The sequence below is a fragment of the Camellia sinensis genome, chromosome 15, assembly GCF_055761805.1.
Source record: "Camellia sinensis isolate YWXY chromosome 15, ASM5576180v1, whole genome shotgun sequence".
Taxonomy (NCBI): domain Eukaryota; kingdom Viridiplantae; phylum Streptophyta; class Magnoliopsida; order Ericales; family Theaceae; genus Camellia; species Camellia sinensis.
This window is the reverse complement of record NC_138975.1, coordinates 20980089-21000567: the sequence shown is the minus strand read 5'-3', so window position 1 is coordinate 21000567 and position 20479 is coordinate 20980089. Positions and strand designations below refer to the sequence as shown.

Sequence of the window (20479 nt, the reverse complement as noted above, 5' to 3'; positions counted from 1 at the left end):
TGTGAGTTCTCAAAGACAAGTTTTAAAGGTTTAGGCCCAACTAGGTAATGACTCACGACAAAGTCATATTCACTAGATCATAAAAGGGATGTCATGGAGATATCAAGTGCGCCTAAGTCGCAAATTTAACTAGTAAGTGCTAATCCCCTACACCTTCGAGTCAATTTTATTCTCCATACACTTTACTGCATCTAGTTGAAAGATGACGATACTCATCTTGCCATATCTATTTCTCGCTTCATAGTTACTTGCAATTAATTCTACTATCCACAAGAAGGAGAGAATAAGCTATCAACTATGACAGCTCCAAAGTAACTTAAGCGCGAATTAGGCTAAAGAGTCTAATTCAACACAATGCTCTCACAAGTGATGCGTCAAATTCTTAGAGTCATAACAACCTTGTCGGCCTTGACCTTTTCATCACTATGCCGCAACGTTTGCGCTTAGTGTTAAACGTTATTAAAAAAACGTTAGCCTAGCTAAGGAATTGTACAAAGAAGCCCCTCCTCATGTCTCACACTCAAGTGTGGAAACAGTAAGTGTCCAGACTTAGACAAGTTGGCAATGCTAATAGATTTTGCAGCCACTAAGCGCTAATCTTTTCACTTAGTGTTAATAAATTTTGCAGCTTCTAAGCGCTAATCTTTTAACTTCACGTGATATTTCAACGCACACTATTATAGTGCATGAAATTTTGCTCCATCCAACTCCCAATAATTGGGTAGAGAGCAAAACACTGCTCATACTGGCTACTCGTCTTACACTTAATGACTAATTTATTTAAGTTCGCATTTCTAGGATGACGTGACTCTTAAATGTTACTTCATCCAATGATGTAACATTATTTACAAATCAAATTACAAAGTCAATCCGCGCAGCTCATTAGTCAAGATCATATACTGATCTATTGAGGGCTTACTAATTTCATAACTCCAAAACTCGCCAACCAAAACTACGTAGTATGCTGCTAACCATAGCGCACACATTAGTTTTTATTGTGCCAAACAAGGCACCAAAACCATGGCGACTTTGAGTCATGTTTCCTTACTTTGGCTCAATTAAGGTTTGACCTAAAGTCTCCAAGACTTTTGCTCATCTAAAGAATGGGATTAGTTTGTTCACATTTGAACATCTCTACTAAGTTAGGTCAATCAAATTAACTTCCATAAGTTAAATCAATTTAGAGAGAAATTCGCATTGGGATTAATTTGATTAGCATAATATAATTTTGCCACAAAAATCTAAATTAAATAGTGACAATATTACACAAGTTGCAAGATCGAAAATCCGCTATGCTCGTAATCATCTCTTGCGCCACAGGTGACAATTATCCAAAATTTAATTTAATTTATGCGCAAAATATTGGTTTTCGGGAGTTAATCTACAAAGATTTCTCTCAACCGAATAACCTCCCACTGACTATGGCATTTACAAAGCATGATAAATTCCATACAATAGCATCTTAATGTAAATTTACAAATAACTCATGCTATATTCATTTAATAATGGAATTTTAATAAATAAATAAATAAATAATCATGCTCCTCTAATTACAACATATTACAAACTCTAAAAAAAATATGTTGTATTAAATATTTAAATTATGCCATAACAGAAAGTACATCATCCTGAAATTTTCTGGAATTTTCTGGTATTTTCTGGAATTTTAAATAACTAATAAACACACATAAAATCAGAAATAAATATTCCAGAATCTGATAAAATGCTATAACTATACCAGTAAATAGTAAACTATATCAATAGTCTACAATAAAAAATTCAGCCCCAGAAATTTAATCATGCAACACCAGATGCATTTTAAAGCAAAAATAATGCATTATTATTTCAGGAAAAATATTTTTTATTTTTATAAAATTTTCAAAATTTTACAGAATGTAGAAAAATTAATTCTGAGTCTAACGGTACCAACCATGCTTAAAACAAAGTTATAACAAATAAATTATGGCCAATTAACGCAATTCAGAATTAAAAACAAACAAACAGAGCCTTAGAGCCAAGCCAGGCGGGAAAAACGGCTCGGCTCGGCTCGGCTCGGCTCGGCGCCGCTCAGCGCAACTCGGCGCGAGTCAGCTCAAGGAGCGGCTCGGCGCGGCTCAGCCCGCGGCTCGATGCTCGGCTCTAGCACGCGGCGCGCGTGGGAGGCGCGGATGGCGTGCGCGTGGACAGCGCCGCTGACGCGCACGTGATGGCGCGTGCAGCCCCGTCAGCAGGGCTTCCGGCGCGTGGGAGCGCGTGGCTGCGCGTGGTGGCGCGTGGCGCTGCTGGGAGGCGTCATACCGCGCGTGAATCACACGCGCCGCCTTCCCGGGTGTTTTCTGGTCTGATTTTTGTACTGCCGGACTCCTTTTTCAAAATAAAACCGTTTATGGTATGAAAAAAAGACATTAATGAATATAAAAAAATATTTATGCTCTTAATCTAATCAAAGTAGATTTTTTTTTCTTTACAAACATTCATGTATATAATGTAAACATACACATGTAAAATATACACATGATTAAAAACAAACACGAAAATATCCATCAATGGCTCTGATACCAATGTAAATCAAAACACAAAACATGCAGCGAATAAAATAATCAGATCATACCTTTAGATGATAGAACCTCGTGGATAAATCATGTGCTTCCAGAATCCTGATAAACCAACCCAGCAGTGGAGTGATATCACAGATTGAATATCACCCACACAAATCACAGTGCAAAAGGCTTGATCGTTGTTTGGTGGGAGAGAGTCAGTATATGGGTAGAAACAGATCATACGTTGTTTCTCTCTTGGTTACCCATAACCATATATCAGATATATAATATATTATTATATCTATCCATATCAGTTAAAACTGATAATATCTGTATCTTGAGTGGTTATCCTAAATAGGTTTGAATTCAATTTCAAAACCTATTTGGATAGGATTCCAAAAGGTTCTAAGGGTCATGCCACATGGGCGCCCAATTTCTAACACACATCCTTGTTGACTCTTTATCATTTCATTTGGGTGGTGGTTTATCCACAATTTTCTAAATACTTAATAGATTTCTATCAACAAAGTAGCTGCTCATGGACCAGTTTCTATCGAGCGAAACCCTTTTCAGACATCATTTTCAATGATGCTATATTTACCATTAGACAATGCCTAAAGTTGTTTCAAGAGTTAATGATGCACGGGTAATTCATAACAACTTTATGAAACAATTTGATCTGTTTGATCGTTTGTTGATTTTTCAAAGAAGTTGATTTTGTAAAGTTTCAGGTTCAACTCCTGTAAAGAGAAGTTTGATATCCTTTCTGATAGTATTTATTAAAGTTGTAGTAGTTTGTTAGGCAAGCTTGGACGCTTTGTTGATTTTCTAATTTTTTTTAGAAAAGATTTTAAATACTTAATTTCAAGGCCTAAATAAATCCATTTTGAGTCATGTTTTTTTTCCTGAGCTTCTTTTATATTTTAGATTACAAATTTGAGCCCAGCTCAAATCTACTATTTTTGACAATATTTGAGTTTTATGTAATCTTTGTGTAGATTGTGAATTGATCACCAAGTATTGTTTGGTATAAATTGAGCAGTAAAGTAAGCCTTTGAACTATTTAGTTGTTTTTAAATTATAAAATTTCAGAGAATTTTTTTTTCTTCTCTATATTGTTCATGTTTTCCTTCTGTTTTTCGTTCATTTCATCCGCTTCAATTCATCAATTAACTTCCATGCACTATCTGAGGAGTTCAATCCCTGCAGAAATGACCTCATTAAGATATGAAAGTATGCAATGTCGAAATATACTTTAAGAAACAAATACAAATTTTGTTTTTTAAAACTAGCAGCTCAAGAGCATGACTGAGATGTCAATTCAATTATTAACACACACACACACACACAAAAATTATATATACATATTTGTTCATTCGTGACTAAGATAAACCGTTCTGCGCTTACCCCCACGGAGAAATCAGCAAAGCGTGCCCTCTTTCCTTTTTTCCCATGCAAAAATGGCGAAAACCATCTTAAACTGTACATACATACAACCTGTTTAGGGGGGGTTATTAGAAGGGACTCACCTTATTCAGTTGTGAAATATATCAATCGTTGGACTCGCACCATTCCTCCAATGTTGGGGTTGAAACTCCAATATTTTTCATATCGAAAATGTTTGCTGGAACGTAATGCTCGATGTTAGTCGAAGGCTTGATACAAGCTAAGCTATTTTTGTATCATGAATTCTTCAAAACAGTAAAAAAAACACTACTGTAAGTGTGAATTATGAAAAACTAAGAAATTAAAATACATTAGTAGTAAATGAAACTAGAGCTGTCAGGTAGCAAGACACATGGCACATTTCCACTGGACAGAAAGTATTATAAAAAATTTCTGCCCACCTCATAGAGGTGCTCACCAATAGATTATGATTATGTCGTTCAAAAAAAAAAAAAAAAGATTATGATTATGTTAATACCCAAAAATTCAAAAATATTTGTTGAATCCATTTTTAATTTCATTTTAAATAATTAAAAAAATTGGAATCTTGCAATATCTTGGTATCACTCGAGATGTTTTGAACAACGTTGACAGTGATGATTATATATAGTTATTAAAAAGAAAGATTAAAAAACTTCAAACCATGCCAATAGTGCAAGCGAATAATGCCAATTTCATTCAAAAATAATCTTGCTAAATACCAACCACTGGACCACAATGGACCGATTCCATTCGGCAGATGATTGAACAAAGTAAAGACAAAAAATTGAAAACTGTGATTGTTTGATGACAAAAGAACAAATTTAACATTTCAAAACCCAAAAAAAAAGGCTAATATACTATGAAGCACGGATACTCTAAAATGGCCCCCGTACGTGTGTCGGATACATATTGGATATGGCTACGCGTCCGATACGGCGGGATACGTATCAGATACGGCAAAAAAATATCCCTTCTTTTTTTTTAAAAATTTTTTGAATTTTGGATACGTTTGGAATACGTGAGGATACATGAGGATATGCTCGGATACTTTCAGGATACGGCGGGACGAAAAAATAATTTTACAAACTCATAATGGGGTCAAAGTGTAAAATAACAAAAATTATCTAAACTAAAACAAAAAACAAACCCTAGGTAGCTCACGAGCACTGGAGCAGCAACAAGCCGAACAGAGCAAGAGTCGGCGTCATCTTCTCTATCGTTTCCATCACCATTTGCGAACAACAGCAAGGAAGAGGACGAGTCGTCATCGTTGATCAAGGTCAGTCCATCTCTCTCGCTCTCACTCTCACTGACACTCTCACTCTCTCTTGCTCGCTCTCACTCTCTCACTTTTCTGTCTCTCTCTCTCTCTCTCTTCCTCTTCCTCTCGCTCTCGCTCGATCTCTCTCTCCCTCTCGCTCACTCTGTCTCTCCGTCTCACTGAATCGCACTCTCTCTCCCGCTCACTCACTCTGTCTCTCCGTCTTACAGTCTCACTATACTAAACTAACCCCTTTGATTTTTTTTTTCTTTTTTTTTTTTTGCAGCTAAGCTAAGCTACTACTAGTACACATTGTCTCTCTGTCTCACTCAATCTCACTCTCTCAGCCTTGTGACGTCTTTTTTTTTTTCTTTTGAATTGCTGAAATTTTATTGAATTGTTGAATTTTTGGAATTGCTGAAATTGCTGAAGTTTTATTGAATTGCTATTTTTTTTTTTTTTTGATGTTCATGCCAAAAGATAACTATATACATTAATGTTTTGTTTTATTTCTTTACCAAATTTATAAATTTTAGGAAATGAGTTTGGGTACGGGAAGTTTAGGTTCAACAAGTGGTATACCAATGGAAGAAGATGATCATGCTCCTCTTTGGTGTTATGTTACAAAAATGGAAAAAAAAATGAGAGATGGAGGTGGTAATACCAAGTTTAAATGCAATTATTGTCAAAATGAGTATAAGGGGTCATACTTTAGGGTTAATGCACATTTGCTAAAACTTTCTGGCCATGGAATTAGAGTGTGCCCCAAAGTGACTCCTCAACACCTTGCTGAAATGCAAAGGAAAATTGAAGAAGCTGAGAAGAGGTTAAAGATGGCTATGTCTAAAAAAATTCCTTTACCACCTTTCACTTGCCAATCTACTTCAACAGGTTCAGGGCATTTAGATATTGGAGGATTTAGAATGGAGGGGTATAAGCCAAGAAAAAGAAAGGCTACTGGAACTTCTGCTCTAGAAAATGCATTCAACCCTATTATTCGGGAACAATTACATTCTGAGATTGCTCGCATGTTTTATTCAGCGAGGTTACCTTTTCATTTATCAAGGAACCCATATTATGTTAGTGCTTTTCAATTTGCTGCCAACAATCCAATTCCTAGTTATGTACCACTTGATTATAACTTGTTAAGGACTACATTGCTTCAAAAGGAAATGGCTAATATAAAGAGGTCGTTGGAGCCAACTAGAGCATCATGGAAGGAAAAGGGGTTGAGTATTATTTTAGATGGGTGGACTGATTCTCAAAGAAGGCCCCTTATTAATTTTATGGGAGCATCAGAAGCTAGGGCAATGTTCTTGAAAGCTGTTAATTGTGAAGGTGACCACAAAGACAAGTTTTTTATTTCCAACTTAATTAGTCAAGCAATTGAAGAAGTTGGACATCAGAATGTCATTTAAGTCATTACAAATAATGCTCCCGTGTGTAGGGCAGCTGGTTTACTCATTGAAGTAAGTACCCGAATGTCTTTTGGACACCATGTGTAGTTCACACACTGAATATTGCTCTTAAGAATATTTGTGCTCTAAAGGAAACAGGGGGTACTGTTTTTGCTTATGATGAATGTTACTGGACCATACTTTGTGTTGATGATGTGATGTTTATCAAAAACTTCATCATGAACCATTCTATACAGTTAGCTATTTTCAATGAATTCGTACTCTTGAAGTTGCTTATTGTTGCGGGAACACACGTTTTGCATCTGCCATTGTCATGTTCGAAAGGTTTAAATTTATAAAGCGTGGCCTCCAATCAATGGTAATTAGTGACAAGTGAGTTTCTTACCAAGAAGACGATGCTGGGAAAGCAGCATCTGTGAAGGAAAAATTATTGAATGATTTGTGGTGGGATAAGATTGATTACATTTTGTCTTTTACATTGCCTATTTATGAGATGCTTTGGTTTTGTGACACTGACAAACCATGCCTTCACTTAGTCTATGAAATGTGAGACACCATGATTGAAAAGGTGAAGGCAAACATCTTTAGGCATGAAGGGAAGCTAGATCATGAGGAATCAATCTTTTATTCCATTGTGCACAATATACTAGTTGAGAGGTGGGCCAAAAGTAACACTCATCTTCATTGCCTCGCACATTCTTTGAATTCGAGGTAATAACTTAATTCATACTCTTACTAATTAGATTTCTTTGTTCACATTTGTCTTTTAATATAAATAACATAATTTAATTTTGAAACTTTCTACTATTGTAATCTAGGTATTATAGTTCAACGTGGCTTAATGAAAATCCCAATTGTGTCCCTTCTCATAGAGATGAAGAAATTTCAAGTATGAGAAACAAGTGCTTCAAGAAATACTTTCCAAATTTAGAGGAGAGAAGGGTTATAGATGTGAAATATGCCAAGTTTTGAGGAGGTTTGGATATGTTTGGAGATTTTGACTCAAAGATTGATAGAGGAGTATTAGATCCACTTATTTGGTGGTTTACACATAGGTCTCCTGTTCCTATGCTTCAATCTTTAGCATTAAAATTGCTTGGCCAGCCATGTTTCTCATCATGCTGTGAAAGGAATTGGAGCACCTACTCCTTTATTCATTTCATGAAAAGAAACAAAATGACACCACAGCGTGCTGAAGATTTGGTTTTTGTGCACAATAATCTTCGTCTCTTATCAAGGAGAAGTCGACAGTACATTGAAGAAGAAACTAAGTTATGGGATGTTGGTAAAGATGCTTTTGATTCATTGGAGGGTGCAAGCTTATTTGAAATTGCAAGTTTTCTCTTGATGAACCAAATATGGAAGCTGTGATATTCATTGATGAAAGAGAACAAGTTGAAGCTGTTGACCCTGAAGGCTCTCAGCTTTATAGGAATCTTTCTTTTTTATCAAGTTGTCTTTTGCTTTAGGCTTTATTTTTATATATGCTACATTACTAAAAATTATAAAAATAATATTTTTTATGAACGTATTTCCGCCGTATTCATATTTTAATTTTTCATATTTTGTCGTATCGCCATATCTATATCGTATCATACCCGTATCCCGTATCTATATCCGTGCTTCCTAAGAAATAAACAGCACAACAATGAGAAGGAAAAAAAACCTCAGTTGGGAACCACTTTATATAGTGCAGCCATGTGCATTGAAATCATTTAATGCATAAAGGGAGATTGTCATCGTTGAAGTTGCTATTAGGATTAGAAAAAGACTAAAAAGGACATGAGTCATTATGGTAATGAATGCCGTCCATATGATTGATGAATGGTGTTCTAGAAAGAGGCCCATAGTAGTGATCCAAAAGCAAATACTGCGACAGATGCTCTGTCTGCTCTCAAATTTGAAATCATTCATACAAAAGAAAATTTAAAAGAGCTAGGTCAATAGAGACATCCCTGGGCCTGACCCAATTAGGCCGGCATAATGGTCCCAGTCCAACCAAGAAGCCCACCAAATGACATAATTAGGGCAAGACTTCTATCACTATAAAAAGGGGACAATCCATGAAGGAAAGGTATGTCTCAACCCTGCCCAATACTTTCTGAATTTCATCTCTCTCTCTCTTTCTAACATTTTCTTTGATTGAACTGCCAGAAACCACTGGTTTGGGTAATGCAAACAATGGTTTGTTTCGCTGATCTATGGGGCATACCTTTCGTTGAACCCCTCATCATCTATTGTGAGCTAAGAAGTACAAACACTTTTAAAAAAGTGACGTATCCATGTCATGTCCGTGTCAGATGCCAATACTCTTTGGACACTTTCTCGATACTTTTCAAAACGTGTCTTATTTTTTAATATTTTTAAAGATCTGAACACTCTTTGGACACTTAGAGAACACACGCCTGTATCTCTTAAACACATATGTCTATTAATTAGACACATGTCAAACTAATTATAAGTTTGAATAAAATAATTTAAGATATAATAATAAAATAAAAATCATATAGATTTATATGAATTAATGTCATATTGTATTTTTTATTATCTTTAAATGATATATTTATATATATAACATATAATATTTATATAAAATTACATATTTCATGTGTGTCCCCTACGTACCGTATCCTGTATTTTTTGAAAATTAATGTATCTGTATCATATCGTGTATTCGTGTCCGTGTCCGTATCCATACTTCTTAGATTGTGGGTTAGATTTTTTTTCCACACATCTTTAACAATTAGTAAAATGGAGGTCTTTAGGAGGAAGTTGAGTCATTCAAGTTTGCACCTGTTGCTCTAATCCCTTTTTGACACTTCAGATGCCATTCTAATTGATAACCGTAGGTACTTGCCAGAAAAACAACCGGTGCAATTCACATGTAATCTTTGTAACTTTTTTAATCTTGATGACATGATAAATGCTCAACACAACATATCAATTAGTAAGCAGAAGGATACGAACATGAGGCGAATTAATGCAACGTGGTTTTCACTTTTGTGGACATGTCTAAAATTAGTGTGTTAAGAGATGTGACGAAGAAATCAATCACCAGAATCATAATCATTTCTCCAACTCAAAAGGATTTATATAAAACATGTACCTAAATTTTTTCTTATTAATTTTTGGTGTATCCATCCGTACCTAAGTATATATATACCTAAGTCATACCGTACTTCAATTAAAACAATATTTTCTTTTATTACAGAGATAAAATTCATTTCACTAGACTTCTTTTTTATTTTTAGTTATATGGTTAGCATGATTTTAAAACTAAGTCATGGTTTGTAAGTTATTTAATATAATGATATTTAATTTAATTTATACATTTACTTTTGACATTAAATGTTAATTGTAGATTGGATCTTAACAAATTAAACTATTTAATCAATTTTTGCATTACTTCAAATTAAAAATAAATATTTTTTTTACAAACATACCAAGCCTTACTCGTACTCTATTTTTTTTAATTTTACCGTATCGGCATACTCATATCAATACTTGTACCCGTATCCGTTCTTCATAGAGGATCGCTGATAAAGTCTAGAGAGATTAGAAATGCGTACCACCATGTATGTCAGGTGTGGCAGCAGCTGTGGCATCAACAATAACAGTAACATTTTTGTAATCCAATGCTACAGCATCAAAGACAGTCTGTCTGATGCAGTTTGGAGTTTGAACACCTAGAAATAGAGAGCTCAGAAATTAGAAGTTGTGTATACAGAGCAACAATCTGAATTCTACATAAGAGAATACAATACAAAGTGCATTTACCAATGACAACTAAGCTATTTATCCCAGCAGTCTTCAGAAATGAATTAAGGTGCGTAGCAAAGAATGCACTAAAACGTGTTTTCACCACCTTATAATCCTCTTCCTTAATCACAAGGCCATCGACCAATTCTGCACCAACACTACCCATCGAGGTCGGCCCTGCTTTCTCACCAGAGTATAAGTGCCGACGGAAGAGCTCAACATCCCTTCCAAGTGGGTCATGCTCGCGAACAACCTATACTGAAATTTCTCAATGATCATTTCCAGAGGAAACTGAAGCGCAACTTCAGTAACCACAAAAAAAAAAAATTGAAAATCATGACATAACAGCTTCAGATTGTTGTTCTGTATATCCAGCATTCAAAATCTGAGCTTCTAATTTCATATTGTTGTTCCGACCTCAAAGGGTAGATGGTTGTTATGTGTTCTCCAATTTGGTGCGGACACTTTTTTGAAGTTGCGTAACCATTTTTTGATTTCCAAAATTGTCCAATAACTATAACGGTTAGTTGAAGTATTGAAGGGCATATAGGTTAATTCAAAGTTTCTTCAACAACTGAATAAGAATCCCACGTTAGAGGACGTTCCTGTTTCTTCTTCCCTATTTTTAATTTTCATTGTTGTTATTGTGATTTAGAATTAGTTGTTTCCTTAGTTTCACACTTCTTAAAATTTTTGTTAGATATACATTAATTTTTATGTAGGAATTTGAGTGATCGAGTAATGTGATTGGGTTGTAAATATTTTACACACACCGCGTGTGCACACACCCTCTAGTCCTACAAAAAAAGGAAAAGACAATATTACAATGATACACGTCAATGATGACACACATCATCACTAACATTTATCATCGACCAATAATAAAACTATATATGGAATGTTGAATCTCACTATTCAAATCTAATTACCCATCTCAACATCATTCTATAACCGCAACGTATACATAACGGGTTGATCATTCTTACAGGGTAGTTTGGCCATCGTATTTTTTGACTTTTTTTTTTTTTTTTTTTTGACACAGGCTAGGAACAACCCATCAGACTAAAATCCACCACTTCCTTTTCATGCCATGCCATGACAATATTTTACTCCTAAGATATTATTCATAAATCTAAAGTATAATTAATTGTATAATAGAAAAGCTAATATCCACTAAAGGGTAGTTCTAACTTAATTTGGTTTGCTATTAATCAAACTTTCAGTAGAAGGATACAGAAAACATTAAATAGTGTAATACAAAGCTTAACACAATCACACAACACAAATTCTCATACTATGAGTGAAATAACAAATGAACATGGTTAATTGAACAAATTCAACCGAAAAAAATTGGGGTAAATTACAAATATACTTTTGAAATTGCCTCCATAATTTGGAAAATTACAAATATCCCATTGTCAAAATTTTTTATTCAACAGAATTAATTAAAAAAAAAAATTCCTAATTGCTCTCCTATAAATAATAAATTACTTAAATTATTATTTAAAATATATTTTTGACATCATTAAATACAGGTAATTGACTTGATAATTTATTAATAAAATTGACCATTTATTATGAAATTAAAAATTTCAAAGGGCGAAATGTAATTTTAAGAATTACATAGGCAATTTGTATTTTAAGTAAATTTATTTATAATTTAGTCTTAAAATTAAATTAAATAAAAAAATTTGAGGGTAAATTACAAATACAACATAGGCTTGCTTAAAATGTGAATTCCCGTGTTACATCCTATCAATTGAAGTTTCTTAAAATGCGAATTGTTTCAGTTAGTTATGCTTTTGTGTGTGGTGGGGATCACTACCACAAAATTATTATTTTATTCTTTGAATTTAATTATTCAAAAAGTTAAAAGTTAAAAAATTAAAAAGATAAAATGATCATTTTGATTTTATTACACATTTTTTTATTAAAAAATTAAAAAATTATCCCAAATCTACATCTTTTTTTTCCTCTAGCACATCCCAAACAACAATTAAAATAAATAAATTAACAGAGTAGGTATGAAACTAAGGCCAAGTTTGGCATGTGGTGACAAAGTCAAAAAAAATTAAAAAGTTATTTAAAAAATTAAAAAGTCAGCACCATTTATCAAAAGTTAAAAATTACGGCTACACAATTCTCAATCTTAATTTTTCCTTACACACTAATTTATATAATTTTTTAATACATATTTTTTCATAAAAATTCAAAAAATTAATCCAAACAATTATATTTTTTTCTTAAACTTTTTAGTCTAAAAAGTCGAAAGTACACTCATTCATTTATGACACCTCAAACAACGCCTAAAGTGATATAAAAGATTGAAGAGAAGAAAGGTACCCAAATTACAAGGATGCCACGGCGTCGAGCAAATTCAACGGCATTAATGACGTTGGGGACAATAGATTGGCCACCATCTACACGCATCAAACCATCTGGTAAAATGAAATCTTTCTGCAGAGAAACCCCGCCAAAAAAAAAATAATAATTAAGAAAAGGGTTTGGGTTAAAATTTGAAGCTAAGAGGAAAGAGAGAAAGAGAGACCTGCATATCTATGACGAGAAGTGCAGTGTTGTTGGATTTATGATTATCCGAAGAAAAAGCCATTTTTGGGACACAAACAGAGGTTCCTGACAGGGGGTTGAGTTGTTGATAAAGATTCGTTTCGTTGCGTTGCGTCTGTCACTTTGCGTCTTTGGGGAATCTCTCCTAAGAAGGCAGTGTAAAAATTGGACGTTTTTTGAAATTTTAATTAGGTTGGGTGTTATTTCAATGGTATTAGTTGTTGATTTATGTAATATATATCAGGAATAATAATTAATAAGGTTGTCATCCAATAATATCTTTGTTATCCAATAATATCTTATTATATTTATGTAATATATAGCAGGAATAATAATTAATAAGGTTGTTATCCAAAAATATATAATTAATAAGGTTGTTATCCAATAATATCTTATTATATTTATATTTTCATGTATATGGGGTAACATACTTATGTCTGTTTGATTTGATTTTTTTTAAATTAATTTTAAATTAAATATTATTTATTTTTAGTTTTTTATATTTGAATTAATTTTTTATATTTTTTAGATGTATATAATTAGGGGAAAGCACCAATAAATTCTAAATTTGAGAATGTTAACCCATTTAGTCTCGAAGGTTTTTTGTTAAACTAATAGGTCCTATTTCCCAAGAAGCTTACTATAAGCCTTTTTATGATTTCCCTTCTTTTCAAACATCAAATATTATTCATCAAACATCAGATTTATGAGTAACATCATCGAAACAACATCAAACATCATCATCAAAATAACATCAAACATCACAACATCATCATCAAAACAACATCAAAATACGATTAAACAATTTTTTAAATAACGATTAAATATCAAAATAACGATTAAAATAACATCAAACATCAAAATAATGATTAAACAATTTTTTCTGATCAAACATCATCGTAACAATTTTTTTAAATCAAACATCATCATAATAATTTTTTTTGATCAAACATTATCGTAACATCAAAAACATCTTTAAGCCAGTCAATTTGATCGAAATCAGAGACACAACAATGTAACCGATTATTAAAATCAAAACATGTATCAATGTGATTACTAGTTTCTTCCAAATCGATACAATCCATGAAACCAATTCCATTAAGCTCGAGGTTTTGCCTCTGTAAATTAGGGCTGAGGAGTAGATTGTGATGGAGATTCCGAAAGAGAAACGAAGATGATGGAAATTACGAAGGGGATTTCGATAGCGATGAGAGCTCTGGTGTCTTTGGGATCTAATGTGGAGGATGTTGGATAATGGCGGAACAGAAACCCTAGTGCAGGGTCTCGGGATCAGGAGAAGGGTCGATGATGGACGACTACGAATCGTTGATTTCGACTACCGATGCAGAGCTCTTGAAGCGGTCATGGCGGAACGAGAAAGCTGCTCCCGAGATTCTTCAGTTCGAGCTCTCTCTGGTTCAGAGATCCACAGAACAGATCCAATTGATGGTTATTTATTCATGATTTTGTTTTTCTGCTTTTTTTCTTTAGATGTTATTGAGAATCGAATTCTATGGAGAGAACATAGTTGATCTGCACTGGAATACAATACTGAACACTTAGATCATAGGCAACAAGAGCAAAAGTTGAACTCGTTTTCCATGAATAATGTTTGATGATTTATTGATGTTCACAATGTTTGATGAATAATGTTGAATAATGTTTGATGAATGATGGTTTAAGAAAAAAGGACTAAATGGTTTAAGAAAAAACACACAAGACTAGATGGTGTAATATTTCCCAATATGAGATTTATGGGTAATTTTTTCATATAATTAAGATATATCTTAAAATTAAAATAAATTGACTAAAATATTTTAAAAAATCACTAAAAACTAATGAAGATTTGAACAAAAATATGTGTACATTTTTATTCGAGTTTTAGTTTATTTTTAGTTGTTTTTTTATTTTTATTTTTATATTTTAAATACATGACAAACGAAAACCCATATAAAAATAATTCTTGAAAACTTAAACCAAAGAAAGCAAATCTTTTGAAAAGAGGAGTCTGCCCTTTACATGTAGATTTATTGTTGGTGTGTGACATCACATGTCACATTTTAATAATTTAAATTATTTGTGTTATAAAATACTTTATATATATATATATATATTATTCATAAAAAAAATTAAATTGATTCAATAAACGTAATTTTTTAATGTAAACTTTATTGGTAACAAGTCTATTTCTAAATATTGATCTCTTATGGAGATAAAGAACATAATTAATGAAATTATTTAGTTAAAAGAACAAAATTATTGTTTGGAATTTTCTTTTGTTTTCTATTTTAACTTCACTGTCACTTGATCGCTGTCGAACCATCAAACCACTATTAGCTTTGGAAAAGTCACTGAGGAATGGCCATAAAAATTGTTGGCGACGGCAAGTGGTGATAGTGTTAATATGGATAGATAAACAAATTAGTAGATAGATAAATGACATGCAGATAATAAATAAATAAAAAAATACATAAATAGATAGTATACAAATGGATAAATAAACAAAAGTAATATAATCTTTTAAATTATTTTATTCTTTTGATCTTAAAAGAATAAAGTTTAGAACTATTATCTCAAAATTTTGAATTTGACTTGTAAACCGAATAGATTTCATTTATCCAAGGCGAGTTTTAAAAAAATATATCAATTCATTTTGAAAAGCTAAAGACAAATTTTTTCTTGATTTATCATTATATTATTGGAAGTGGGACAGAGAAAAAAAAAATGTCATGCAATATTCTATGTCCCTTAATGCATTCCTTAATATATATATATAAATATATATATATTTTGAGATTTCCTTTGCATCATATGATTGATGAGTGATTATTGGGTATTTCAGAAGTATGGTTACCGTAGTGTTCTATAATATTATGATTAATAGAAAATGTGGTATATTATAATTTTTGGTTGAGTGATTGAGAAATATAAAAAAATATAATAAATAATAATTGGTGAAAAAATATAAATACATGGTACTCTGGAAATACCTAATAATTTTCGATGATGGTGGGTATAGTATACATTCAAAATAGGAAGAAAGAGAATTCCTTCTGGCCCAATAAGCCTATCTGTGACATGCCTTCTGGCTTGGGCCCGTATACCTACTAGCCTACTAATGGGCCCCTGAACGGTGTTTACAGTTCCAAAGTGAATCCGAGCCCATTTCAGCCTCAATCCTATTTACAGTCCAATGAACCCATCGATCAAAGCTTATTGGGCCTCAACAACAAATCTCAAAGATAAAATAATAAATGTAAAATAAATAAAATAACATAAAACCCTTCATAAAGATCATGATAAAAAATAAAAATAAAAAAAGGAGAAAATACTGAAGAGAGTTTCAAAAAAAGAAAAAAGAAATGAAAATATTGAACACAAAGTATAGAGAAAAAATTCTTTGGACCTCTGTATTTAGTTTTTCAGAAACTCCATTGTGTTTGGTTGGAGGGTTTGAGGAGAGATTTGGAAATGAAAAAGGAAAATGTGTGTGAAACTAGGTGAAATATAAGTATGTTTTATTTACATTTCATTTACTTTTTTTATTTCCCTTTTCGAGTCCCTCATCAAATCTTCCAATCAAATACATTAAGGATTGAATGTCAAGATCATCCAAAATTACTCAAATGTATTTTATTTTTTATACGTTTCTCTTCTTTCTTTTTTTTTTTTGGTTTAATATTCCTTTTCTCTTTTCTATAGATAGAGTAAAACTCTACCCAATGAAAAAAACTGCTGTTTCAGTTATCATAATTATGATCAACGCTATTCGAACTATCATATTAATTGTCATAAGTCATCATGTATTTTCACAATAATATCAAGTTCCTAGACATTAAAAATAAATAAATAATAATAATAATATTCAGGCATAGGATTTCTCAGCTTCAATCATATTCTTAAGCACAAAACAGACTCTTCTCCTTCTTCTTCATAGACTTTAGAATATATTAATCTTACTGGTAATACTAAATTTTTTATATTAATTTTTATGCACTGTTAGTATAATAATCAAAAGAAACCTAAATTTTTTATATTATTGTGCATTGTTAGGACAATTACCCAAAACAAGCATAGGCCACCGACACGACCACCCATCCCCCCCTCCTTCTTTTCCAAATTTTAATTTTTAAATTATAATTTTTTTTTAAATGTTAAATTTTAAAATTATTGTAGCGCAATGGTAAGATTTGATCTTAGACATAACACTTGATAAACTTCTTTTCCAAATTTTAATTTTTTTTTAAATGTTAAATTTTAAATTTATTGTAGCGCAATGGTAAGATTTGATCTTAGACATAACACTTGATAAATGAGCATCTCGTCTACTAGGTCAAATCTTTAGATTGTGTTCAAATTTTAAATTTGTATAGAGATTTAAAAAAAAAAAAGAAAATTAAGAAAAATTTAGATTATATAACTTTTTTTTTTTTTCCTTCTAAATCTCTATCCAAGTTTATGGTTTAAATACAATAGTCTACTCTCTTCTTGTTTAGGAACATTAAAACTAATTTTTATTTTGTAAATAAATTGAGTACTTCTCCATGCTGCTCTCTATATTATACCATTGCTTTTCTTAAAACATAAAAAGCTTTTAATATTTTATAACCAGACAATGACATATATATTTGATTATGATTTTATTAGTATAGTTTTCTACAAAGTTTTAGTTGCAATATTCAACTAAATCTGTTTCAGTGCGCTTTGAGTGCCTTTTTTTTAAATAATAATCAGTGTGTTTGGTTTGAATTTTCTGAATTAAGTTTTTTGAAAACTGACTTTTTGATTTTCGTGTTTTTTTTATTTTTAGTGAATATTTTTTAAATTTTAAACATTTTTTTTAAACTTTTTTAAATGCACCTTACTTAGATGTATCTAAAAAGAAAAAATTGAAAAAATTTATGAAAAAATAATTTAATAAATTAATAAATACATAAAAATACAAAAAATGTACTGAATTCTTGTATTTTTTTTTATATTTTTGGTATTTAGTGAATTTTTAAAAGATTTTTTTTACAATTTTTTTACTTTTTAGGTGTATTTATGTTAGGTGTGTCTAAAAAGTAAAAAAAAAAATTGCTTAAAATATAAAAAAAAATTCAGTAAAAATAAAAAAAAAAACACGAAAAATAAGAAAGTAGAATTTTCTGAAAAGTATTTTTTGAAAAATGAAAACAAGTTGCAAGTCGAAAATCAAAGGTTGAACAAATTGAATTATCTCAAAATGGACAGCCATGGACACATATCAAAATTTCAGATAATTGATATTTATAATATTTATTGATATATCTATCGATATTATATAAGTTGTGTATCGTCAATATTATTATGAAAAATGTTAGAGGTCCCAAATTTTCTACTAAATAAATGACCAAATGTCTCACATGGGTGTGGAGTCCACAAAATTGCGGATCCCACACCCATGTGAGACATTTGGTCATTTATTTGGTAGAAAACACAAGCATGAAAATTTTGCACGCAACACCGTACAGAAAAATTTCAAACAATGTGCATCACATGCAATGCAAGGTATCACATGAATAAAAAACATCACATAAAATTCAGTTTTTAAAATTATTTTTAAATGAATTTTAGTTTGCCTTTATTGAATTGTTTTTATATTTTAATTAATTTTTTTTAAATTTTTAAAATACATCAAGATTTGATACATCTAAAAAAAAATACTAAAATATGAAGAAAAAAAAATACTAAAAACAAGCTAAAATCTGAACAAAAATGCACATAGATTTTTGTTTGAATTTTTATTTATTTTTAGTAATTTTTAAAATATTTTTAGTTAATTTATTTTACTTTTAAATATAAAAAATATAAAACATGATAAAAATTAATAAAAATATACCAGAACTTATTTGAAAATAAATTTTAAAACATCAAACTAAACAGACAACAATTTTTGAGTGAGGGACTCATATTAAGTGGTGGGTCCCACACTTCTTTATGCCTATTATATGGCTTTTAGGGGGGTTTGATTTGGTTTGGATATTAATTTTGAAAGATAAGTTGTTAAAAAAAAAAAATTTAAATTTAAAAATTTTATATTTTGAAAATAATTTTGTAATTTTGTAGTTGGAGTTTTGAAGTTTGGGAATCATCTTGCTTGTTTCTACTTTTCAAAGAACACTTTTCAGAAAATTCTATTTTCTTATTTTTTGTGTTTTTTTGTTTTTATTAAATTTTTTTAATATTTTAAACAAATTTTTTTTAACTTTTTAGACACACCTAACGTAAATATAGCTAAAAAGTAAAAAAATCGTAAAAAAAATCTTTTAAAAATTCACTAAATATCAAAAATACAAAAAATACAAGAATTCAGTACATTTTTTGTATTTATTAATTTTTTAAAATATTTTTTCACAAATTTTTTACTTTTTAGATACATCCAAGTAAGGTGCATCTAAAAAAGAAAAAAAATGTTTAAAATTGAAAAAATATTAACTAAAAACAAAAAAATACGAAAACCAAAAAAGTCAATTTTCAAAAAACTTAATCCAGAAAACTCAAATCAAACACACTCATTTGTATTTTTTTTTTTTGGTAATTGAATAGATGAGTGTGAGAGAAAAAGTAATTGATTGATATATAGGATATGAAAGGAGAGAGAAAAAATGATTGATTGATATGTAAGATATGAGAGAAGAAGAAAAAGACATTAAAACAATTTTGAGAAAAAATTGTAAACTAAACAAAGTTTTGGTTTTTAGCTATCAAAAATTGATTTGAAAACTAAATGAAATAAAATCTTAGGTAGCTCTTGGTATAGTTTTAGAATTATGATTTGAGAATAGAGTTGCATTTTGAGTTTGTGAGTTTTGGAATTGTGATTTGAGTGTGGAAAATTTGTTGTAAGGCCCCAACCCTTCACATATCATCGATATTGTTCGCTTTGGGCCACGCCCACACAGATTTGTTCTTCTCAGTGGGTTACCTATTCCAAAACTACTCCAACCTAAACACACTTAACTGCGGAGTTCTGCTAGAGATGTCACCACCCGGGAAAAAGCCTCGATACTATATAAGGGTCTAGATTCTTACTTTTATAGCCCATGAATCTCCCTTCCATTCCGGATGTGGGATACCAGGACTTTACAATCCACCCCCTTAAGGGTCCATGTGTAGTAACCTACTAGCTCACAAGCCTGCCCACATACACCGAGAGACATCAGGGGCCTACACTCTGTACTCTAGAGAGTCGGCTCTAATACCATTTTTAAAGCCCCAACCCTTCGCATGTCATCGATATTGTCCGCTTTGGTCCACGTCCGCACAGATTTGTTTTTCCCAGTGGGTCACCTATCCCAAAACTATTCCAACCTAAACACGCTTAACTGGGGAGTTTTGCTAGGGATTTCACCACAATAGGACACCGAAACCTTACAATCCATCCCCTATAGTTGTGTATAGGCAAGAAACTAAATGCCATCGTATCTCAAGAAACTACCCCTTCGTCTCGGTGCGAGTGGAACTACTTGTCTTGTCCCTATAAC

General features: G+C 31.5%; 1 protein-coding gene across 1 annotated transcript; it reads right to left on the bottom strand.

Moving 5' to 3' along the window:
- Window positions 1-1884: 1884 nt before the first annotated feature.
- LOC114311670 (putative inactive nicotinamidase At3g16190) lies at window positions 1885-13173 on the bottom strand. The gene is made up of 5 exons (XM_028257805.2): window positions 12955-13173; window positions 12750-12863; window positions 10425-10659; window positions 10217-10333; window positions 1885-4164 (listed from the first exon to the last, which is right to left on the bottom strand). Exons 1-5 carry the CDS (start codon window positions 13015-13017, stop codon window positions 4091-4093), a joined length of 603 nt encoding a protein of 200 aa, XP_028113606.1. The 5' UTR covers window positions 13018-13173; the 3' UTR covers window positions 1885-4090.
- Window positions 13174-20479: the final 7306 nt, after the last annotated feature.

Bases quoted from the DNA above. Each gene is read 5' to 3' on its own strand.
- LOC114311670 (XM_028257805.2), bottom strand. From the start codon at position 13,017: ATGGCTTTTTCTTCGGATAATCATAAATCCAACAACACTGCACTTCTC. The intron at 10,660-12,749 runs GTACCTTTCTTC...ATTTCAGTATAG, and splicing joins GTGGCATCCTTGTAATTTGG to GTTGTTCGCGAGCATGACCC. The intron at 4,165-10,216 runs GTACGCATTTCT...ATTACGTTCCAG, and splicing joins CACACCTGACATACATGGTG to CAAACATTTTCGATATGAAA.